General features: G+C 43.1%; 1 protein-coding gene across 1 annotated transcript in view; it reads left to right on the top strand.

The window, feature by feature from the left end:
* Positions 1-243: 243 nt before the first annotated feature.
* Positions 244-26,574, top strand: part of myripb (myosin VIIA and Rab interacting protein b) — a gene marked incomplete at its 5' end in the record, with an annotated part of 160,646 nt that continues 134,315 nt past the window's right edge. The window contains one exon of the mRNA XM_080793321.1: positions 244-353. Within this exon, the coding sequence (XP_080649447.1) occupies positions 244-353 (110 nt within the window). The remainder of the gene's footprint in view (positions 354-26,574) is intronic.

A 26,574-nucleotide genomic window follows, 5' to 3' on the forward strand; every position in this document is an offset into this window, starting at 1 on the left:
ATTAGGTCTCAAGTCATCGGCAGGGAAGTCCAAATTTGTGACAGTCAGTGAAATTATTCCATGCACGACGTGCGCCGCGCACACAAACACATGGATCTCTCATGCGTCTCCCCACCTCCCTTCCCTTCTCTTTTCTTAACCAGGGTTGTCCCAGCCTCGGCCCCCGGAGCAGCAGCATCTGTATCTCTCCTCCTCCCACCCCGGGACCACCAGCAGCAGAGCGCCGTGGCGACGCCAACGGGGATGGGCCGCAAGCTGGACCTGTCGGGCCTGACGGACGACGAGGCGGAGCACGTCCTGAAGGTGGTGCAGCGCGACATGAGGCTCAGGAAGGCAGAGGAGGAACGGCTCAGGTGAGACCAGTTTAAAACTAGTTTTTCACCATGTTGGTTTGAGGTGACGTACGGATGGTGTCATCTCTCCGGACAACCTGTAATCTCATCTCAGTGAACCCCTGCCAAGATATCAGAAATAAATCACAGCCTCGAAATGGAACGCCGAGCAATTTTATTGCCATGATTTACTGTGAGGATATGAATAGATTTCATGTTGTGCAAAACGGAGATATTCTCATTGAATGCTGTGCCTTGATGTAAAAATCGCTCTCTGGTTTGGAACCTTGTGGGATTAATTATGAATGATTGGAAAAACGATGCAAAGTGCTATGCCTTGCAAAATGAACCAATGTTAAATGCAAACAGACATGTTTGCTTGTTTGTCTTCTCTGTTGCTGTGATTTCACTACATCAGATGTATTGACTTTTTTCCAAGCAAATAAGAGGAAGAGGGACGTTGTTTGTTGGCCCAAATTGTGAAATACAGAGGCGTATCAGTTGGAAAATGTAAGTGTCTAGGATTCAAATTGAGCTCACAGTCTGGGTCTCATTTCCCCTGAACAACCCCCGTACTTTACAGCCCCCTCACGCAGCACAGTTCTACTCCCCTACACAGCGCCTCTCTAATGAAGTAGAAATGCATTGAAAATACAAGAGTCATATGGGACGTAATTGTAAGATGGGGAAGGAGTAAAAGCTCAACTGGCCCTGCATTGTGATTTCTGCTGTTTCGATCACAAACGGCGCACATGGTAAATAATTGAAAGGGAGGCCATGTTGTTATTAGAGTATGTCTTGTTTAGATGCGCATTATACTGACATTCATGATCTGCCTCATTCCATCTCCAGATTAGAGACTACGGTAGTATGGTAGTTTAAGACTACGCTCTAATGAAGATTACAGAAAGAGTGAGCACCTGAGAAGTCTGTGCACTAATGTGAAATTCATGGCATAACTGCACTATACTGTAGCAATGTGTTACTGTGAGGCTACTGTTTTAAATTATATTTTATTTAGCACCACCATCATATGCTTCATGGTGGTGCTATTACAGGTAGGTTCACGTTTTGAGCTATAACTCCTGAACCTATACATACCCATTTTTCGAATGGATGCCTATTTTCTTACAGACTGTCCAAAACTATATTATGTCTGGAGGAGTAGTGATTAAGATGTATCAGTCATCCTGTTTCGATTGACTTCCAATTTCTTTTTTGGAGATCTGTGCTCCGAAGATCACACTTTTCTAGTTACACTCTCAATTGACATTAATGATTTTGCAGTGTTGCTTTAGTCAATCTACTTACAACAGGAGTACAATTACAGTGATGGAATGTACTTCTGCTTACTAGGTCTGGTGTTTTGAGAAAGCACTGTTATCCTTTGCATCATTTATTATCTCTCGTCTGAGGGCTGCTATGTCCACGGGTCAGGGCCTCAGGGCTCTGCTGTGATGCTGCAAACCGCTTTTGCAAGCTCTGAAAGACAGCTTCTTTTTTGCGATGTGACAGCCACTGGCCCTCCTCCCTCCGTCATTTTTGTCCCTGTGACAGCTCGATGTCAAGGGAGATGTTCCCTGTCTGTGACAGGCTCCCATGGGGGTGTGGCCATCAGAGAGTTAAGTGAGTCCATCTGCTTTGTGATGTTTCAGCAACACAAGCGGAGGGAGATTCTATTAGAGAAGCCCTAGTGCCTTGCTTGCAACAGAATGGAAAACATATTGACCAGCGAGTGTGGAGAGGACCCTATCATTTTGTAAACACAATTACCAATGGTGACCGTGAGCTCAGAAGAATTCTCTGACTGTGTCTACCAGCTAGGCCTCGAAATGTAGCGTCTTACTCGAGACTTCACTGGTGAACCTCAGTGGTTTCATGTTCTTGAAAGGGTGCCACGAGCATTTAGACTGCTTTACCAGCACCAAAGCACATTAAGAAACTCTCTTCACAAACACTGTTCAAGAGTTTACTCATTTAAAGGACAACTTTAGTTTTTTTCAACCAGGGTTCATGTTTTAGGTTGTTACTAGAGAAAGTAAAAGATGAGTGTTAATTCTTCTTCATTTGCTGCTTTCTTTCGTTTTAGGGATTTTAGACAGGTTTTTGACAGGGGGGCGGGGGCATTCGAGCGTGGGGCTAAATATTATTTACTCTAGTCCTACTAAACCCCAATAAATTACATCTGGCCATAAAAGATCACGAGATCTACTGAATGTGTCAAACTGACACATGTCAAAAACCGCTAAAATCCCTAAAAGGAAAGAATGCTGCAAATGAAGAAAAATGAACACTGATTTTTTACTTTCTCTAATAACAACCTAAAACATGAACCGTGGTTGAAAAAAACTAAAGTTGTCCTTTAACCCCGAACCACTCATCTGGAAAATGTAGTGCTAAATGTGCAGAACCGTCCTGAATGATCAAAAAGAAATCACTGCCTTGAAAAGCTATTATTATGCTGTTTACTGCAATAAGATGAATGGCTTGGTGCTGTTGTAAAAACACACATTTTCATTGGATTCTTTGGCTTGGATTAGAAAGAAAGAGGTTTTGAACCTTATTGCCTTAATTATGAATTGTTTTAAAGCTGCTTACAAGTGCTAAGTCCTATAAAATAGATATTAGATGCAAACAGGCAAGACAAGTGTGCTTGTTTCTCCAAGCAGCTAAAATGACTTCACAGTTGTTTTAATGTCAAGTTAGGTTGACTCTGTCTCTGTTGTGTCGGATGCATTGAGGTCTCCCCCTTAGTAATTTGTGTGTTGTGTTCCTTATTCCTTCAAATAGTGACTCCTCACAAGATTTTATTGTTGCTTAAACATCAATGCAGGAAGGGACGAATGGGTGCATGGCTCTTGCCTCCTTTTGAACATGCTTACACACACGTCACACACACGCACACTCACACAGTCTAGTCATCAGAGCCAATTTAACTATGCGATCGTTGGTGATAGGAAGTGGGAGCCAACTTGTATTTCGCTAACTAATAACAGTGCAGAGGGGCGTCACTCCAAATTAGGTGACGTCAGTATTCTCCACTATTCTCTACCGGGGAGGAGGGGGGTGGGGGCAGGCGCTCAGATCGGTGAATCAACAGGATCCACCGCCTGTTTTCGCCGGCACCCGCTCCTCTAGACTAGAAACCACACAGGCTGGGGCAGGCTACAAGAAGAGAGATACATTGACAGTGAATCTCCCAGGCGTAGATGACCATCACTGTGTGTGCACACTGTATTGGACTGCCAGGATGTGATCTGTGAAAGGCACCACTGGAAAGATAATGTATTTTTGTGGTCGAAGTGGTCGAAGACTTTGATCTCAGTATTTGCTTGCTTTGCGTTCTGTGTATTGCAGGTCCATGAGCATTTATGCTGCAATTACGTGTGCATGTATACAACATGCACAGCTTCATGAGGGTACTGTTGTATTCTATTATTGCAGTGTAGATGTGTCACTCTGGCTTATTATTGCAGTGTAGATGTGTCACTCTGGCTCATGTAAAATGTGTTTTTTATCAGACAATGCCTTTTTGCCTTATGAATAAAATGGCTAATGTTCCGCTGTCTCTAAGCGATCAGGAATAAGACTCAGTGCCAGATGGTGAAATTAGTTTTTCAGCAGGTAAACCATCATGTCTCCCGTGGGTTTCCTCCTACATGCATGGCTGACGTTTGTTTTTCTTCCCCAAGTAGCTTGACTGTCAATCCAGCAGTGCAGAGTTATAAAGTATTCCCATGAATCCATCTGTAAGCTCATTTGCAAGTCTCAGCTGGCACTTTATACAGTAAATGCGGCACTTTAATTCCTCATCCACTCGCATAATAAGGAACATTGAATTTCTTCATTGATATTGATATTACCTTAACATTGGCCGCATAGACTAGTCCTGAAAGAGTGAGGCTGAGACAGGGCGAGTGCGACTTTACAGTTTGTGCAATTCCTAGAAAATTATCTCTAATGTGAACCAATAGCATAAAATAGCAATAAAATTATGAGTGGATGTGCTGTTTGGTATACCGTCTATTGGTAAGTGTCATTCTGCCAATTGTGATACTGTAGGTTAGCCGCTCAACCTCTGGCCTCCATCTCAGCAGCTATCCAGCTAGAGAGACTCATTACAGAACAGGATGAGAACTAGCATGGGTGCATGTACTGAACAAACAGCACAAACTCTCCTCAAGGGGAAATGTCGGACTTGGTCGACTATTACAAACGAAAAAATATATCCACTATCCTGCTACTGGTGACGTTTACTGGTAATCTTCCAGCGCAAGGTACAGTACACTGAGTACAGAGGACATACAGTAGCACCTGACTGTTCCATGTATCTATATGCCAGTTGTTCGCACAGACCGGACACTTCTCTCTTTTGCTGTTAAAGGATGTATTGGCAGATAAGGATTTATTTAGTTATATACTTATATGATTATGTCATGTTGTATAAAATATTTTTTATCATAGTTTTCTGTTGCGTGGTACTTTCCCTTCCATTTATCTTAGCTGATTGGAGAAGAAATTGAGCTTGCAGTCTTTCAGTCGTCTGATTCAGTCGTATCCAGTAAAGGCTTTAGTGCAGTGGTTCTCTACCTATTCCACATCACAAGCGTTTGCGGCCGCCATGTTAAGTGTTCAGACGGGTGGGCAGTGTTTTGCCAATTATCTTTGGGGCCCACTTGCAATATCCTCACGTACAGGTTGAGATACTGTAGTGTCCGTTCCCCACTGGCTCCTTCTCTGGGTGCTGAGTGTGACAGGCAGGTATTGGCTTCAGGTGTCACAGTGAGAGGCTGTAGAGTCTTGCTGTCACAGGGTACCCTGACCTCTATTTCCCATTGTTCCCCTTCTATTCATTTCACTCTGTCTCTCTCACTCACCCACTGGAGACATGACACACACACACACACACACACACACACACACACACACACACACACACACACACACACACACACACACACAGCCAGTGTCCTTGTCTTTGCCATGCATGTCTTGTCATCACAAGGAAAACACACGGGACAAGCTGGTGAGAAAGGCTAAGCTCTAAAATTTAGAGCTTAGCCTTTCTCACCATTTAGAGTCTAAATGGTGCATTTATATAGCACCTTTGGGCAAGTGGCTATGGCTGCTTTTAGCCCAAGGAGTGTTTTTTGTGCAAAACTAATGCTTGGAATGAATTCAGAATCATGAAAACCCACATGTCACATGCTACTTAAAGATGGAGTGCCACCATTTTTTTCCACCCTAAAACATGATCATCAGGTATTATTACAATATAAGGGGGAAGAACTTTTTCCAAAAAGTGTACAGTATTTGTTAAAATCATGCTTTTATGTGGACACGCCCACCAGTTCATTAAGTATGCCTGGATTGCATGGTGGGTGGTGATGGGTGGTGATCCACCTGAACTGAAGCCGCACCCACAGCTGTAGTTGTATGATAAAGGGGGATGGGTTAGGGGGGGGGCTGATAGTGTGGTGTCACTATATTACTGTTTACTTCATTGGCCCGTTTGACTGTCAAGGGTTCAGCCTCCAGGAAGAAACCCTAAATACAAAGTTAATACACCATTGCACATAAAAACAACTCCAGGGTGTCTAATAAAGTACTGTCACCTCATACACACATGAAAAACTGGAAAAATACAAAAATTGTGGCACTCCATCTTTAAAGCAAAGGAAAGTTTGACATTTTTGCCTTCCATAGGATAATGGCAGCCTATAAAAACAATTGCCCAATAGTTACAGCCGGTCAGCAAGTGGATTCATGAATGTATGTAGATAGACAATAATTTAGGCCAATAAAAAAAAGTCTATACCAAATTTCCCACTTTAAACAAAAGAAGCCTGTTGGCTGCCGGACTATAGGACATAGCGGTGGACGTGGTTTTCTGGTTCCACTGAAAAAATCATGCTTTGACTCGGACACTGTACAGGTGAGGTATGTTAGGCTAGTAGAAGAAGTCTCTTTGTTTGTGTTCGTTCCAAACGTTTCACTGTAGCTGAGCATCAGTATAGGTTCTGTGTGATTGGATTTCAAAGTGCCAGGTGGTTGGGGAAATTACTACCCTTCATTTCTGGACGTTCCCATTTGGCTGCAGTGCCTTTCCTTTTTATTAAAGCAGCGTTGAAGGGGACAGGGGTGGAAGAAGTCTCAGTTTATTTTTATTTTTTAAATGAAAGTAGAAATATCAAAATGAGGAGTATAAAAGTATTATCCTGTATTTAAAAAAAAATACTTGAATAAAAGTATTGGCATACTGTATTGGTAAATTGGTAAAAATATTGTGTTTATTTATTTTCCAGGGTACACTGTCAGTTTTCACATCCATGTAAATAAGCCAGAGTTAGCCAAAAGCTGATTTTCATCCGTATGGTCCGTATAGTGCATACAATAGAGCGTAAGTGGTGAATGTTATTAAAGATGCCAAATAATTGTAGTGGAGTAATAGTACAATTGCCTCTCAGAAATATAAGGTATTAAAAACATGTAAATACTCGCGTACATTAAAAGTACCACCAAATTGTACAGTTCTTGTCTAAATGTATTTGTCCACCACTGCAAAGGGGAAAGATAAACCTACAGACATTCAGGATCTCAGGTCATGTCCTTTCGTAGCATCTGCTCATATCTTATTTTTGGGCCACATAATAACAGCACATTTTCTTCTGTAAGCCACATCACACTGCAAAATATGAAATTGCTCTATGGTTGGTTTGGTGTTTTTCTTAGATTTCATAGATCAGTGGTTCTCAAAAATGTGTTCATGTCAAGGACCTCAAACCCTAACCCTTATGTCCAAAACCATTCTTTTAAAAAATATATTTTAACATTTTAAAATAGTGAAAATATTTTCACTGCTGTTGACTGAGCGACACTCTTGCATGAATATGAATATGGGGGGAAAATAACACAAAAGTTCAGATATGGAGATGCAAGGTTTCTGCCTGAGGGCAACGATATCTGCAAAGCTGCAATACACTTCAACTCACAGCACAAGGCCAAGAAACTTCCTATGCCATCGTTGTATGAATGTGTGTTAACTTTGAAGTTTGAATTGGTCAATTTATTTTACAATCTTTGTAAAGTGCTTTGGATAAAAGCGCTATATAAATACCCTAGTTCCCCAATGTGTGAAAATACAAGAATGCAGCAATCGGCTTATAAAGCCTTCCTTATGTCAGATTCAAACCGCAATGCCAGACCAGTATACCTACTGACCCTTTATTTGTTTATTGAGCGGTCAGAGCTTAGCACGTGTCCAATGTTAACCCTTGACGTCCAGTCGGTTGACCTCAAAATAAGAGCTCTGTGTGTAAAATTGAGTGCACTTTTGACTTACAATGTGCCATTTTCACTGTTGCTACACTTTAAAATGTAAAATAACAAGCCATAGTCATATTCACAGCTATTTAGACTTTTGGCATAAATATTGAGGTATGGATTTTTGTCAGACAGCAAGGTTTTGTTTGTAAACAAGTCTCCACGCTGTTTGAGATGCACGCAGCTGCAGCCTCGCATATGAGCAGTCCCAGACACAGACACTTCTTCTAAAGTGTCTTCTAAAGTGTCTCCCTCAAACATGTCCATTGTGTATGTTTTTAGTGACAAGCGGACTAGATCAAATCCATTTGTTTACGTCCCCGTCAGCATTCCAACAATACGTTTTGGTCCAATAAGATCGTTTTTTATTCAACGCGAACAGCAGTGATGCGGTCGGCGTAGGCATACCTACCGGATCTTCTTTCTACACAAATTTGTCAAAACAAGACTAAATTGATTTTGAAAATTCTGCTTTTGTTGCGTTGGTTTATGTGCTATAAGAGTGATGTTGAGAGCTGTTTCCCCGTTACAATGGAAGTCAATGAGCGACTTTTATTAAATTGCTAATAAACAACGAGTGAAATAACTCATGGAATGGACTAGTTTGCCCATAATAAGGTAAGAAAACAACCCAAACCTCTCAAAAAGTGGTCTTACGACTCTTACCCTTTAAGTGCGCATGATCTTTTGGCAACTAGAACATGTCTGAGACCTTAGTGTCAACCCCTGTGCATTGAAGTGGATGCCACAATTATATAGCGTAAACCTTACATGGGAATGTACACTTACTTACATGTTTTAGTAAGTACGTATAGGCTACTGTAGGTTGGAGAGGCTTATTGACGGTATTATCCCAGAACGCCAGAGTCTATCATTGCGCTAGACCCCTTGGAGATGGATTGCTGAGTATGGGACACCTACCACCCATCAGCTGAGGTGGAGCGCAACACCTACCGTCTTTGATTGATTGAAGTATTTATTAACAGTTTGCACAATTACAGTACATTTCAAGCACAACTCGATACAAAAACTGTTAACTGTGAGTGGACGACCCAATAAAGCACTACACTTGAGGTTTCGCTATTACTCCTACAAATGTCCAAAAGTCAGGCATTTTTTTTAAAGCCATATGGTCATATTTTCCCACACTTGTGAACTAATGACCTACGCCAAGACTTAGCTAAAGCCGACCGTAGTGTTTTACTAGGAAGGCAGCACCCTGGGTGCTTAAATAGTGATGTTGTGTAACACAGACATATTATTCCTTTCGCTCCCCCTGTCAAACGTGTTTATTCTGTGTTTTAATCACTTAAGCCCTGTTTTACACTTCGTCATACAACGGTGTTGTGCAGCACAAATATCCGATCTACAAGCCAATAATGACATTCCCAAAATGAGGGTTGGGATCCTTTAGAATTTGAATGACTCTGGTTCCTTAACTATTACCTGATCTTAACGGTCCGATTCCTTAACTGTTCCGTTTAACAATTCCTATAGGGGTTCCAAATGGACCCTTACAGGTCTGTAACTCTGAGAGTATATACAAATGGAACCAATGGACCCATTTGGTTCCATTTATGCACTCTCAGAGTTATGGTGATCCTTGAAAAGAAAAGTTTGAAATTCATTGGTATTGTAATTGTACAGCTGAAGTGAAGTCCACATTCCAGCTGAGCTCTGACATTGTGATAAAACGGAAAAGGTTCAGAATGTGATGGAACTGATTCCAGTTCCTCAATGTTGAATCCCGTTCCTCCGGTTTTGGGTCCCAACCCTGTACCCAAAATAGTGACGGCAGGGTTAACTTGGTTAATGCAATGTTGCGGCCATGTGACAATGTTTTGGAGCTGTGAGGCTCAGAGTGTGGAGGAGTGGGGGGTGTCTAACCACACGCATACACTGAAAACACTTCAGCAACCTGGCTTTACCAGACTAATCGTATCATGCCCTTCTCCTATTTATAGAACTCATTCATTTTGTATACGATAAAACAAACAAAAGGTTTGGGTAGAGTTTTTTATTTTTTATTTATCTCATTATGGCAGTGGTGGATTTTCTTATTTAAGTAAAAGTAAAAATACACAGTATAAACTCTGTTATGTAAAATGCCTTTATTCAAACTTTCACATGCTATTGGCATCAAAATATACATAAAGTACCAAAGTAACGAAATCACACCTGTGTGAAGTGAGGGGCGCTCTTATCATCATGCATCATCGTAGATCATCTCATTCCGGCCAATCACAATTTGCCTCCTCTCTTTTCCGTCTTCACTTTTCTGTCCTCACTTTTTTCCTCAATACGTACTTCGCTCAGCCAATCAAATCATCGCTATGGGTTGCTCAACCAAATCAAATCAAAAGTTAATGGCAGATCGACAAGCTTGAAGATTGGCTATTTTCAAATATTCATTCATTTAATTAATTTCATTAACATTCAAAATCTTCAAAGTAACTAAAACATTGTACATACTGTACTGTACAAGGAAAAATGACACATGCACTCGCACGCACACGCGCACGCACGCGCACAGACACACACACTCTTACAATAACCGGGGGTTATGTTTTCACAGGACACATTTATCTCATGATGCATGCTGCTTCATTTGAACTTGTGTACAGTAAATCCTTTCTTCAACTTCAATTCTTGAATTCTGACTTGTTATGCAAATGCAATGCAAATGCATTCATTGCACATTATTTTAGATTGATATTTTGCAGGTCCAAGGTTAGCAGACTACAGTATGCAGTAACTAGCTGCTTCCCAGAGAGGCTATGTTTCTACCTCCTTGTGGTACTTACAAAAGCTACTGCTATTATCTGAAAAAGACCTGTTCATGACAAAACAGCTGTGTTTTAGTACTGTAGCACAACTACAATTATCACATTTCATGCTCTGCCTCACATTCTAATTGAGTCATAGTTAACCTCTTTGCAAACCATTGGCGTCTACCTGTAAATCAGAGATGGGCCATACACTAGGCTGCTGTTATTAATCTCAGTTTTACTCTCAGAGAATCCACCAGAACAAACACAATTATTTTTTAGCAGCAACAACATAATTTGTATAAATGTCAGTTGACCTGCATGTAGTGAGTGTAACATTATTGTCTGTCTGTCTGTCTGTCTGTCTGTCTGTCTGTCTGTCTGTCTGTCTGTCTGTCTGTCTGTCTGTCTGTCTGTCTGTCTGTCTGTCTGTCTGTCTGTCTGTCTGTCTGTCTTGTCTGTCTGTCTCTGCAAATCCACCAGAGGGTGCTAAAAAAGCCAAAGCAAACTGGGTGCTGAAATACACTACCAATATACCTGTATAGTATGTGTATTATAATGTACATTTTTTTAAATACCCCATCTACAAGCAACTATTTAAGTTTGGGGGAGACACCAAATATCTATTTTGGGTCTCAAGCTAAATGTGATTTCGTCCAATGGGCTTGACTCACGAGCATGCGCACAAGCTTGTACACGTGTTTGCGCGCGGAGGTGACACTATACTGCTCCTGCGAGACGACAGAAATCCGTCACGTACATGTAGGACCCCGCCCCTCACACTTTTCCATCCCGGAAGAAGGGGTGTTGCACTGGGTGAGCAACTGGGGAGATTAAAGAAGGGAGTTTTCAGACTGATGCCCCAGATGGAAGGCTGTGAGCCACGTGGCTCAACTATGCACACCTCTAGCTTTGCCATGTTTTCAGATCACTGAGCTTTTTTTCTGATTACAGGTCTCACAATTTGCAGAGAAACTATGCTAAACTTTTTTTTTTAGTTCTCGTGATCAGTGTTATGTTTTTAATTCGCCTGCTAGTGATCTACAGTATATGTCTGCTACATGACTCTGAGATTTCTAATTAGGCTTTAATATGCCCATATTTAATACAGCCAACGTTTAATTAGCAGACAGACGTACTGTAGACGTAGGCCCCCTGAACATGGCCAAAAGGAGCACACTCATACAAACCTTATTAATTTTCTCTTTTGTCTGTGTCTCTTATTCACTCCCCCTTTGTGTATGTCACCCGGGGATCGATCTATGGTCTCCATAGCTTGGAAAGCCAATATCCTAACCACTAGCCTAAAGGGGGATTTACCTGTGACTGGGGGTGATCATAGGCGTGCGTGAGTGTGCGTGCGCGCGTGCGGTTGTGTGCGTGTGTGGTTGGTTTTGTGCGCAACGGACGGTGCATAGACTTGGTGTGTTTTGCTAGTGGAGGCTAGTGGTTTCTCTACATGCAGACCTTGTGTCCTGACTGTCCGATCTGTAGCTGCTGAGCTCACAGGACTGACTGATGAAATACTGTAAGATAAAGAGCTCACCCTTTAGGTTGGTTAGACTACCTGTCAGCGTGCTCTTGGAAAGGTAATCCCCACCTACTACTTTTTACCGTTGACTCGCCTGAGGTGCGTTGGAAGCAAGCTGATCTGTCTTATCCCTTTTTCATGTAACATAAATCTGGATACGTATCAATGAACACAGTGAAAGAGCTTATGACATACTCACAGCGACAGTCTGCACTGTTAGTCTTAGCTGGCAGATGGCAGATGGCTTCTTGGTTAGAGTGGGTGACAATATTATCACACGAAAAGATGAAATGAACTACCTAGGTTCCATCCTGGAGGCAAATCTTTTCGGTGTTAAACGCCACCAACGTAATAAAAAAATTCAACCAAAGAACAAGATTCCTATACAGGATCTCCTCACTGGTCAATAAAAACAAGACCCTAACAGGAGCCCTTGTACAAGGTTTCATGCATGCACCTCTTGGTACCACAGCACCTCAAAGGCCCTTAAAACAAGGCTCCAGACTTCCCAAAACAAACTGGTCAGGCTACTACTAGGCCTCACTCCATGAACCCACCTCACCCAGGTGCCCATTTTGACAGGCTGGAATGGCTTTCACATGTTCATTCTATATAAAGAAAAGATAGGAGCAAAGTGGGCAAGGATTATGAATTCGGTGGCATTTCACATTGCAAAAGGGTGCAGGAAGAGTGGGCACGTGGGCACCTCAGTGTTAAATATCCTTATTGGCCATTAGGTTGAACATGCCAATGCAGAAGTAAGGGGTGTGTCTCATTTCTGTTTCATATAGCCAAATGATAATAACTATATGGAAAAATGCACTATAGGTTAATTCATTATAATAATTTCCTATAGAATGTGTGTGAGTGAGAAATATTCCATTAATTTAAGGCATTTATGCTTCAGCCAAGAAAACCTTTGCTAGCCTTGGTGTTATATAAGGTCATACGAAGAAAAAGTTGGTGCTACCTAATATCTGGTGGCGCTACCAACTGAAAACGTAGGTGGCACCAGTGCTACCTGTGAAAAAGTTAGTCTGGAGCCCTGCCAGAGGGAGTTCAACAACCCAGATTCGGCACAAACAAGGGACTAAATAATTTTCGCTCCTATGCCACCAAAATGTGGAACGCCCTACCAACGGCCATTAAGCCATTAATGTGAATCCCTTGACTCCTTCAAAACCTCTCTCAAAGGGCACCTACTGACGGCTGCAATTCGAAACTGGCCCTCGTAAAGTCTGACTCCCCCACCACCTTTTCCCCTTACTGTATATGTTTTTTTCCCCCTTTTTTACTTCCTTATATGATTTTCAGTTTTTGAGAAGGGCTAGCCCCTCCTATAGTGTAGATTATTGTCCTAACACAAACATTAAATGCCATTGTAAGCAAGTGTAATGCTTTATCGTGGTGTCGTCCATAGTAACAGTTTTTGTATTGAGTTGACTGCAAGCTATAGCCTAGAGAGTATTGTACCAGGAAGTTGGGTCTGTCTGATTGTCTGCCTGCACCTGCCTGGCCATCCATTCTTCTTTCTCTCTCGATTCCCATTCCTCTGTCCTATAATGTCTGTCTCTCTCTCCTCATGGATCGTCATTAGTGATGCGGTGGAGCGGACAGATGCAATGAGCTATGCCCAGAGAGTGAGTGATTGATGTGCGTCGGGACAGCATGCAGACATTCCCTGTCTGAGTGAGCACCATCGTTCACTCGGGCCAAGTCTGGACCTTTCATTCATTGTGTCCATGCTGACAGAGGGAAGGCTCATTTGCCTTCCTGATGCCACTGATGGAGTCTTGGGGCCTCAGCGCTGCCTCCTACAGTGTAGGACAGGTGATTTTCGAGACAATTACATTCACACCAGCCAGCCTCATTAATTGGGAGGGTTTTGTGCTTTTCGCTGTGTGGTGACGTTAAACTGGACACTATTTATTACTGAAGGGTTTAAAATGGTTGCTCTAGTCTACAAGATGCACAATAATAATAATACTGCCGACGAGCAAGGGAGATAAAAGCAATGCAGAGTAAGTCCACCAATCAGTCTGACCAACACTTTGGTCCTAATTCTAAACAACATATTTCGAAACATACTGGGTGGATTGCAATGGAATTTGCTGCACACATTCATGATGCTGATGAACCCTGCTGATTTTGGTGACCCCATGGCCTTCCTAGCACCACCCTTAAACCATAATTTCCACTTATACCCAAAATATAATTACTGTTGTTGCCTATAGGCAAGCAAACTATTGATTATTGCACTCATTGAAAATGTTTAAATCGTTTAAAATCGTGCAATAACTCTCTATTCTGTCCCCTCCAATTGGCCAGCGATTCGGAACTCTTCCCAAGGCATTTGTGCGCTTTGTCCTCATCTGATTGGACAGTATGGTGATTGCTGACATACTCTACTCTTCTAATTAAACAATATTCCTACAGAGATAGGAAATAATTTAACTTCGTTTCGTTTTATATTTTAGCTCTAGGGCATGGGATTGTTTTTTTCATGAGCAGCACAGTCTCAAGACACAGCTAGCATTTTACATTCTTTAGTCTTAATTGTTATAGCAATAGTCGGGTGTAATGGAAAGATTGTGGAACAATATATTGATATTTGGAGATCATTTTGGAGCTTCTGTGCCGTGGCTGTAAGATGAATAACCTCTCTTCTGGGGGCGCAGGACTTATCTCGGTTTGTAGACCAATTAAGTGCATCATTCGGTATGAGTGCTCTTGAAGCACTACATCAACCAAGGGCCTCGTTAGTGGCCCTGTTGACAGCTGAGGGAATAATAAAGAATAAAAACAGCATGGGCGTGCCATAACCTGACTGTATGACTCAGTATTAAAGTAGTGCTTTGTGTGTTCGGCAAATATGGACAAAAACTAATTTTGAAAGAAGAGGGAGCATATAACTTACAATTTAGCATGAAGCTCTAGTCTAGAGCAACGTAATAATACTCAATAATAAGAAAGCAGTACATACATCAAATACAGAACCTACCATCAGTCTGAACAACAATCGAAATAATAATCTGTACATTCAAACTGGATACCAGGTAAACAATTAGCAATTAGTATCTGTCTCAATAACATGCAATGAAAATTACATTTTAGCCTTTGCATAAGTCTGCATGGTCATCAAAACCCATACATGCTGTGCGTAATATACACAGCAATATAATATGCATACAGTATATGCACGTACAGCACAGTACACAAATAGTGTGTTCGGTGTGTGCTCTCTCTCTCTCTCTCTCTCTCTCTCTCTCTCTCTTTAAAGGTCCGCTGACATGCCCCGAAATTAATATGGGTGGTACAGCACATCACGTGGTCTGACTGAAAACAGTTTGAAACAGTTTGAAAGGGGCTACGGCGCTAGCAACAAGTGGCTATAGGTCAGGCTAGCGTTTTTGACGGTACATTTAGCGTCATATTGGCTATAAATGTAATTGAAAAAAATTATTTTTTCGCCAGAAATGCTTAGTTTGAATGCAATTGAGGTTGGCGTGGGGTTTTTTAGGGGAACTGCAGCACAAGCGCAAATTTTGGACTGGAGTCCCATGTTCCCCCGGTCGCCAACACCCCTGTCTGCCCGCTCTGAGACCTCTCAGCCCCGCAGCGCGACAGTCGCGACTACGGACGGTCTGCTGTTGTCTGGCCGCTGTGAGAGCAGCGCGACTACTGTTCTTTTCCCCTCTCAGCCGCAGGCTGACATGTACACCCTCGCTCTCAGTAGTTAGTTACCACAACATTGTTCAAGTGAACTATAGTGTGTTTATGTTTGTATTCATTGTAATAATAAATATCGCTATGCCGAGGCATAGTCTTGCGGACGAGATCATGAGCCTCTACGGGGGACTGGGCATGTGTGTACACACACAGCATAGCAACTTATGCTACTATTTTGGTGTCACATTTAGCTTGAATACTGGGTGAAAGTCTCATTCAAAAAATTAATTTTTCGCAACATTGTTCAGGTGAACTGTGTGTTTATGCTTGTTCATTGTAATAATCAATATCGCTATGATTATTTTATTTATCGCCGCGTCGCTCCGCATGACAACATACAGTCTAGCCCGTCTCAGATGCAGGCTGCACACACACGGGCGGACGGACGTATAGTCTCTGGTCAGGTCCCCGCATTGAACTGGGCATGTGTGTACGCACACACACACACACACACACGCAATGGCACGGAATCTGCCTCGGGCGTCTGTAGCTCTCTTCCCCGCTGTCATGCACTATAGCCGTGTGTGTGTGTGCGTACACACATGCCCAGTTCAATGCGGGGACCTGACCAGAGACTATACGTCCGTCCGCCCGTGTGTGTGCAGCCTGCATCTGAGACGGGCTAGACTGTATGTTGTCATGCGGAGCGACGCGGCGATAAATAAAATAATCATAGCGATATTGATTATTACAACGAACAAGCATAAACACACAGTTCACCTGAACAATGTTGCGAATTTTTTTTTTTTTGAATGAGACTTTCACCCAGTATTCAAGCTAAATGTGACACCAAAATAGTAGCATAAGTTGCTATGCTACCACGGCCACCAAGCCCGGCGAGCCCGCATAGAAGTCGTTGGGGAAAGCTTTCGCCACTCTGACGTCAGAATCATGATAGCATTGTTTGATAGCAGTTATTAGCTCCCGAGGGGCGTGTCAGTTCTCCTTTAAAGGACGCACACATAATCAAATTAGAGCTTTCACCATAGCTCCACCAATTAGATGAGGAGCTGTCCGTCTCTAAGAATCTCAGACCACACAACCACCACAATAGACCGGTTGTTTCTACTGTATATGATTTGTAATTTTGTTTGTGCTGAATCCATTTCTGTCATATGCCGAGTGATTCCAGTCTCCGTTTTGTCAGAAATTAAGAGATTTGCATAATCAACCACAAAAAAAATGGAAATTGGCTATAATTTTGATAAATAAATCTTATAAAAGCCCTGTGAGCCTGGTCTCCAGAGTAATTTGTTTTGTCACTTCGCTTGACAAAACAAATCACAGAACACAGTGAATCAGACTGGGAACAAGGCTTCTTGCTGTCCATCGAGAAAGTGTTGTTCCAAAAAACTGGAACCCTCAGCCCAGCTACCAACTGTGCCACCGTGACCCTGACATTTCCACTCAGCATACGGCAGAAACGGATTCAGCACAAAAAATCATGTAGAAACAACACTTTACTTTTCTGCAAGAATGCCTACAGGGTCATTTTCTGAAGGGTTTTTTCCCATCTGGGGACTGGTCTAAAAGCACTGATTGGTGAGACGGCCATAATCAGATTTAGCCCTGTAACAGTATGTAATACACATTTACCTGCCAGACACGCACGCACACTGGGCTGCAGGGAGCAGCCAAATTGAATACAAAGAGCAATGACAGGATGGATCCAACTCATTGGACCACTGATTGCATACAGATGGACATGTTCTAGGTATAATGTCCATCCGTGTATATGGTGGGATAGAGCAGTGGTTCTCAAACATCAAGGACCCCCAATTATACGTATTTAGCCGCGGATCCCCATCAGAAGATCTTTAGTGCCAGGAAACCCCACATTTGTATTGTATCGTTAAAATGTTTAAAGAATATTCCAAATTTGTCCACATTCTTTCAAGATGTTTTGAAAATGGCAGATCTACAAGCTTGTATTCAGCACCACCTCGAGGACACCTGGGGGTTGCCGGACACCACTTTGAGACGGCTACAGTAGATGGGTTAGAGGAGGGGGAGAGTTAAGGGGAGTGCTGGGGTATTCTGTTTCATGCTAAACTGTGTGTGTGTGTGTGTGTGTGTGTGTGTGTGTGTGTGTGTGTGTGTGTGTGTGTGTGCGCGCGTGCGCGTACCTCCTGGCCTCCAGTGAGAAGACCTGGAGGCTAAATGTTATCAAGAGCTCCCCTGGGAGCGACTGCCTTCCAGTCATTCCATCAGTCACTGCAACATAAGCTCAGTGCAGACATCACTGAGCTTATCTTCTCTCCTGGAACGTCGTTCCCCTAGAGGATCTTTTCCATTTCCTTCTCCAACAACACCCTTGGTGACTCCTGTTCCAATAGCCAAGAACCTGAGTGGTCCAGCTGTCCCTCAAGGCACTCGTTGCCGCGGTCATTCCACCCCGTAGATTTGCACTTGACAAAGAGCAGACTGAACATAATAATCACCACCTGTCCTCTGTACAGACCACCATGCAGACCGGCCTCTTCCAAGTGGGACTAGACGAGGTTGTGGCTGCACAACATTAAAGCGTTATTCATAGTCTGGATTTTCGGTGGTGAGGTGACCACCGAACTACAACATGACGTCACGTGCCGCGGTGAAGAGCAAACCACCGCCACCGACCCAGCCCTTTTCTCTGTTTTGACTTTGGTCACCTCACCACCGAAAGAAAGAAGCACAGCTGGTGTATCGGACCCTTCCTCACCTACAACTTATCCAGAACTTTCACATCTTTCCCCAATTCCACGTTCCCTTCCTTGGCTTCTGGTTGCTGCCTGCATCCAATTTACAACGCTGGTGATGACCTACGCCCTTCCTGCACACTCCGCTAACACGGGTCATCTTCTTTCCATAGCCCAGACTTTGATCCGGCTAAACTGATGGTTATAGACTGCAGTTAGTCGGATGGGAACACATCGGCAAAAAAAGGAAAAACAGTCTGCCAATTATTTGGCAGACTTCGACCCCGTCCTACAGGTTGAGAACCCCTGTCCTAGGTGTTGATAAGTGGAGATATCCGTGGGACTAAAAGGATTCCCTAGTTAAGACGGTCCCGCTGAAAAGATCATCTCCTGAGGAACGATAAACGGAGGAGCATTCTGCTCCATGTGCTGCCTCGCAACTGTCAGAAAACAGCTGGCATTTGATCCCCAATTACAGCCCATGCTTCAGTGAAGCGCTGCTCAAACAGTTGGTGCTATAAAAAGATATAATTTACAGGTGTAACGTGTGGCATGCTTTAGTCTTCCTAGGCCTTGTGATGAACGTGCGGATAGGATGGGGTCTTTAGGCAAATGGCGTACTACTACACCAGAAATCAGATTTGCAGCAGCAGCCTTTATTTGGTTGTGGAACCCCTATCTGAAAATGGAACAGGTTTTTTTTTTTTTTATCTCACCCGTGTGAAGTGAGGGGCGCTTTTATCATCATACATCATCATACGTCATCTCATACTGGCCATACAGAATGCCTGTTGCCTGTGATTGTTTAACTGATTTGCTAATTTACATATGACGTAAATTTTCCCTTCAATGTCAATCGCGTTTAATGTTTTGATGTTTAACTTATGTCATATTTAGTGGAATTCTGACCTAATTTCTCCGTTCATTGTCAATGGCAAATCTTGAGACATGTGGGGACAAGATTTAGCGGACAGTTGACCTGAATTCCCCATTCATTGTCAGTGGCAAATCTTGAGACGTGTGGGGACAAAAGCTGTATATGGGCTAGCGCCACTCAAAAAAATCACACTTGTGTGAAGTGAAGGGCGCTCTTATCATCATACATCATCATACAAACAACAATCGTCATGCATCACATTCCGTGCTCGGAAAGTCATTCCGGCCAATCACTTTTGGCGTCTTCACTTTTCTGCCCTCACTTCTATCTTCAATACCTACTTTGCTCAGCCAATCAAATCATCACTATGGGGTGATCAGCCAATCACAAGCTAATGTTGTGTTTACACAGAGTGCCGCACTATGAGCTTGTAGGTCTGCTATTTTTGAAAAATCATGAAAATGTGGCCCAAATGTTTGAATATATTCCTTCAGAGCGAACGTTTTTAACTCAAATCTTTGCTTCTGGGGGGTCCCTGGAACAACACATTTTCAGATGGGGGTCGGTGGCCAATTACATACATATTTTTGGGGGTCCTTGACATGAAAATGTTTGAGAACAACTGACATAGAAACATGGGTTTTTCAGAAAACTGTCATGATTTAGAAGGCATTTGTAGAATCGTCCTCAGGTCTAAATGGGTTAATGTACGTGTTGTATTATAATTGAAATTTGAAAGTAACTAATGCTGTAAAATAACTGTGTAGAGTAGTAAAGAGTATTGCCTCTGAGATCTAGTCAGTGGAGTGGAAGTAAAGCAAAGTAAAAGTTACTATATTTTTCTCAAGTGCAGTACTTGAGTAAATCTACATGCATTTACCCGAACCCCCCATTGATATTTGTAAACTTTCCGGCTGAGTGTTTTTGCTGTATACACTCTGCCACAGCTGCTCTGAAGGGGGTGAAGGACGCTGGAGTGGCGTTGAGTTCCACGTCCTCACCCATCTGTCTGAAAATGGCACCCTGAGACGGGAACTAAAAGCTCTGAAGCACAGAGACCCTGAAGACGATGATGATGTGTGACTCATGGAGGACAGAGGGAGGACAGATGGAGAGAGGGGGGCTGGGGGGTGTTTAGGAGTATAGATGGTGAGGATAGAGAAGGATGAGGAGAATAGAAGATGCAGAGAGAGGGATGGAGAGGACAAGGGAGAAAAAAGGGAGACAAGCGACTTCCTCCTTCGACTTGCTCATTAGTAGACTGGCAGCTGTGAAGCATATCTATGAAGCTTGGAATTTTTATGTGAATGGGTTACATAATTTGGTCTGAACCGTGTGTGCGTGCGTGTGCCATCCACATCCATGAGCAGTTCAGGTTCATGTTGTTTCAGCTACTATTTGTGCTGATAACACGATGTACATTCGTACTTTGCACGTATCAATCCGTGTCAGAGTGATATTACAGAAAAGACATCTAAAGCGCCACTATGCTCATAACACGCTGTGTGAGGAGAGGACACAGCCCCTCCTTTATAACTTGGGATGGAGCTCTTACATTTTTATTGATAGCGAGCACCTTATCGATCAGCCTATCGAGTTTTTATCAAGCCCACTATTGATCATTTTCTATTATTTCGTGGAAAGACGTTAGACATTAAATTCTGAACAGAACCAGTATCTTGTGCTAGGGCCTTCAAATACATTACTTTTCTAACAGATTGAAGGCAATTGACCTTTTTACTAATACAATAATATTACAGAAACTGTACCGTCACTTTTGTTTACTTACTGTAGGGCAGCGCTGGTTGGCAGGTATCACTACACTTTTAGACCGACTTTGTGGGAGGAGACCCCGGGTCATACCAAGGCGCAGTTGGAGGAAACACATCGAATCACTGGCCTTGGAACGTCTCGGGGTCCCCCAGGAGGAAGTTACTATTGTTACTCTGGAGAGGGAAGTCTGGAGCTCTCTGGTGGAGCTTACCCGCGACCCGACTACGGATAAGCGGTTGAAGATGGATGGATGGATGTTTGTGCCAGCATGGATGATTATTATTTATTGGTCGCCTCTTGTCTTGATGGTTTAAACATGACGTCATGGGCTGCTATGCTCGATAACAGGCTTGATAAGCCCAAAGCTTATTGATAACGGGTACTCGATAAGCTTGTTAAAGGATTTTTCGGGGTATTGGTTATCGAGCTCCATCCCTATCCCATCTTCTTTTGGTGTTTTCAGCATTATATGTTATGCTGGTGCTCATGATTGATTCTGTGTCTGAGGGAGGTGGGGGCGTACTACTGGTCATCCACCCTGTGATTCATGGGATGTGTGTTTAGAGGGTGGAACTGCACACAAACAAAACGTCACTCTGCCGATTTAATCCCTCCACGCTCATCTATCCCGACGTCCTACCTTGTCATGACGCGGTCACTCTGCTTCTCTCTGAGGCGGCGAGGCATCCCAGTAAAGGCAAAATGTCCTGCAGCAACAAGCAGTTTGTGATATAGATGTGTCGGCAACATTCGGTAATTCAAGAAGCTCTTGTTGACGGAGCATCATAGATATTTTTAAAAGAGCTCTGCTCGGTTAACGGACCGTCAGCACACTCCATTCCATTGCTCACTGCGTCAGACTGTCATGGGCCAACTGATTAGAAAAGTTATAGGTCTAACTTAACTGCTGGGCCTGCATTGGCATCTCTTCTTAGGTGGTCTGCTGGGCTGCTAGCATAAGCATTGCAGCCCTAATGTCCACTAGTCGTGAACAACTTGCCCTTAAGTCGGGGTCTAGTCTGTCAATAGATAGACTGTGGCAATGGAGTCTCACCCCTCATTAACTGCTGCACATGAGTTCATCGCTGGCATCCTGCCAGCAGCACTGCGCATTATGTTTGACTTGAGGTTAGGGAAAGTAGTGCCGTACTGTAGCTCAGGAGAAGTAGAGTGTAGAGAATTATATAGCTGTCTCTTTTAGTATCTATCCATCTATCAGCTTTATTGCTCTTACTCTTCCCAGCTTGTTATAGCAGACTAGCAGAGTATACCTAACTATACCCCTGTGGGAAAGACAATGAACAACTAAATCCAAATGTATAAATTAGCCTTAATGATGCATAATGCATTTAGTTGTTATGTAATGCAATGCACAGTGGATTCCATCCTGTATTCTCTGGGTTTAGCTTTGTCGGACTGATCACAGCAGAGGTCGAGAACCTGGAGCCCTGTCCATTTACAGTGTTTCAAAGGAGACAGATTGCAATCTGTGGTGTTCTTTGTTCAGAGCTTTGCACAGTTGCAGTGCAGGGCTGCCAGGTTATGAGATGCTAACGCAAATATGCTAATGTTTCACCACTGTTCTACGGCTTGCCAGGAGCTACCACAGGCGGTTATGCCCTTTAGAATCCCCCGATTTGGATTCCCTGTGGGTTTGAAGCTCTTCAAGTGAATTGTGGAGGATAAGCGTTGTACGCAAGATGGGGAATAAAATCTAGACAGTTTAATTCTCACAATTCCGGAGATATGTCGTACTTTTCAACTCAATTTTGATATCAGTCCTCCCCGCTGATCCCCCTCACCCCTTTCTGGTCATGCAGTGCAGTGTTTTCTTTCCCTTGCAGTATTGTCCTTGATCTCATCATAGTGTTTGAGCCAGAGGTCAGGGAACAGAGCCAGAGGTCACGGAACAGAGGCTATACTGTAGGAGAGTTTTCAGACGGTCCAAGACAATTAAAATGTTCCCTCAGTCTCCAAACCTCCCCAGTGAATTGTCAGCAGGCACTGGGGTGGCTGACCTTCTTTCCTGGGCCCATAGGGAGCACTGTTGTCTATGTTGTCAGGGCCAGGCTGGTTACAGTTGGCTGCACATGTCCTCTCAATCTCTCTCTCTCTCTCTCTCTCTCTCTCTCTCTCTCTCTCTCTCTCTCTCTCTCTCTCTCTCACTGGCAGACCAGAGTCCTCAGGCCAGGCTCAATGGCAATACACATACTGCACTGGTCAGTTTTGACAGGGCATCATCATGCTCCAGTCAGTGATATTTCCCCGTCTGTGGTGCAGACCTGGTATCCTTGTTACAGGAAGAGTGTTGTCTGAAAAGATGAGCTTGTGCTGTGAAGTGCAGTGTCAAAGAATATGTGTTACTGTCTGCGCCTGACAAGCAATCAGTTGACCTTCTAAAATAGTTTGTCGGCATTTGTGAACGAGTGATTTAACAAGCTCAAGGATTATTATTTATTTATTCCTGAGGGATTAGAAACTACACAAGGAGATAATAATGGGTTTTACTTTACTCATGCCACGGGGATTAAAAAATCCACTAAAAGATCATTTCAGATTTAATTTGTATACTATTAATTGATCCTTGAATGCATTCCATTACTTTTAGTGCCCCCTTCTGGAGTCAAGTGACATTACACATCTGATGTCGTGAAATTCTTTGGACACATTGCACTGAAGTAAATGAGTTTCTCATCTGGATGATGATTATACTAAATATAGTAAGCCAGTCAGACTATACTGTACATAGGACGTTGCAAATGCATTTTTCTTCTCATCTTAATCCTTTTGTATACAAATGTGCATTGCGTCTTAAATTGCGTTATGCCCTTATTAGGTCATAACGACACCATTTTATGCGTTATCCATATTATGCACATAATGCTTACAACTTGCCAGCATTGGCCCCTTGACTTAAAAAGACTCATATCGCTAAGACGTGGGTCAGACCACGTCATACTGTAAGTGCAAAAATAAATGTTATGAGCACGTGCATTTGAGAACACATGAACACACACGCTACTCCACGTCATGGCGTCAATCAATCACGGTCACAGTTTAAATACTACCACTTACACATGTTTACCGGTAGTACCCTGAGAGAGAGGACAATGGAGTACATTTACCCTGAGAGAGAGGACAATGGAGTACATTTTCGCCAGAGAATATGAGAGGCGCCGCTGCCGTGCTTAGCACGTCTGACTCTACAGGTGATGCAGGTGTTAAATGGTAAATGGTGCATTTATATAGCGCCTTTATCCAAGGCGCTTTACAGAGATTGTGCATTACATTCCCCCGTTCACACACACATTCATACACCGATGGCAGCGGAAACCATGCAAGGCACCAACTAGCACATCGGGAGCAATTAGGGGTTCAGTATCTTGCTCAAGGACACTTCGACAGTAACTCTGGGGGAGCCCGGGTTTGAACTGGCAACCTTGCGGTTACCCTCCAGGCACTCTACCCCTGAACCACCGCCGCCCCAGTTACCTTGGTCTGACAGTTAGGCTAGTTATTTTGCAAAAATCCAAAGATATCTACAGACTTTTACACCTAGCACAATCCAGTTGAACAGTACATGTGGTTAGACATAGCCTCGGTCCCAGGCTTACTCATCTGCAAAGAGAAAAGCCTGGTCACAACCTAAGGCAGAGACGGTGGAAGTGTCGGTCCGGAACGTCCGACAAATGTATTTCCCCCGGTTACGATATTATTCCTACCAATCACAACACTGTTTCATTCACAGAGAATGTAAACTGATTTGTAAAGCATCAACGTAATTTCCTTGAGCGGTACTATAGCCTCTACAGCTTAGGTCTTGCCCAGTGTGGGTTAGAAATTAGTTTTTAGTCACAAAAGTGGTAACATTTTGGCTGGTCTACATACCAAAATGTGTGTCATGCTCCCTACCATTCAGTACCATTGTCGCCCTGAGCAGGCTGCTGCAGAGCTGATAGGACGAGGTGTCAGCAATCAGAACTTCTCCACTGTGACAAATATGAGTTGCAATAATTAAACAGACCAGCCATCATCGTAGATAGCAAGCACTCAAACGAACAGAGAGCCACTGCAGCAACGGTCGACAGGGTGGTGGGGATGGGGAGGTAGCAAGGGAGTGGTAATTAGCTTAGCTTATCATTCTGGTGATTAAACGCTGATTTAGAAGTGTGCCCACCGAGGGAGCATGGAGTTAAATGGGCTGTGGTGGTGCTGTTATCAATGGTATGACATGTGCGCCCAGGGTCACCGCACACTACACACATTACATTACGTTACATTATCAGCAGTCCAACTCAACATGCAGTAGTTAACTGCGGATATGTCACTCATGTGCTTACAAGTACGTAAAGTATTATTATATTATGAAACATTTTTTTCTTCTTACAAGTACCGTTACAGGTAAATGCTTTATATAATAAATTGCTCAGCTACTCTAAATGTGCACATTACTATTACAGACATTTTGGCATTATACTGCATTTCAGTATACTGTCTGTATGCCATATAGCCTGACTGGAACATTGTTCCTTTAACTGACAAGTTCCCAAGGAAAAGTAATAGGCGCTGATGCATATTACAAGAGGGCAATCATTCCCAATTTACCCTCCCTGCCTTGCCGCCTTTCACTGCACTTTTTCTCACTTGTTAAACATAAAAGCTACTAAGCCTATTATATGTAGTTTAATCTGGAATGCAGTGAGGCACCCACACAACCATCAGCACTTTAGTTGAGAGGGATGCTTAAAATCAAGCACATTGCTCACTTCAAGACTGCATTTAGCACAGTCTCACAAGCCCACAGCTTACTGTCAGATAAAGGGCATCAGCGTTGATTGCCAAAAATATCTTCTATCTATCTATAAGTTGGATTGGTTCTTTTTGGCGAGCAAAACCTTCATGCAATGGAATACAACTGCAAGGGATCATCCTATCACCTGGCAGTGAGGTCCACCACAAGTTGGAGTCAGAGTCGAGTCTCTTTGTCATTTCATGCCGCGCTATGAGCTTGTATCTTGTACCCCAGGGGTAAACCCCACTTTGAGAACACATGTACTGTACTGGTTGATGTAGTGAAATAAATCCATTGGGTTAAAACACCTCTTTAACCAGACTCGTACCTCTGCTTTTCATGGCTGAAGTGGATTTAACAGGTGAAATCAATAAGGGTCAGGACGCTCACCTCCATTAAACCATGTTCAGTCCTTGTCTGTTTCTGGAAAGCATGAAGGACCTTGATGTTTCCCACACCTGAATATGAATACGTGTAGGGGAATGTATACTGTATATCTAAGGTCAACATGAATGTAGGCACTGTGCAGGTAGACAGATATCCATCAGTCTACAACACGTGCAAAAAATGAACTCCATGCGTGCCACACCTGAATATCCAAGGTGCACATGATCTAAGAATACATTTCTCTCAACTGTGAATGTCAGCATATGCAGGCTTTTAGCCATTGATAAAGCAATGCTCGTGACATACATGGAGTTGTATTTCTAGGATAGCGTAGCTGTATGCTGTGGGCTGTCATATGACACAGATTCTCCTGGAGTTGAACTC

Source organism: Protomyctophum bolini, assembly GCF_963924005.1.
Source record: "Protomyctophum bolini genome assembly, chromosome: 21".
In the NCBI taxonomy this organism is placed as follows: Eukaryota; Metazoa; Chordata; class Actinopteri; order Myctophiformes; family Myctophidae; genus Protomyctophum; species Protomyctophum bolini.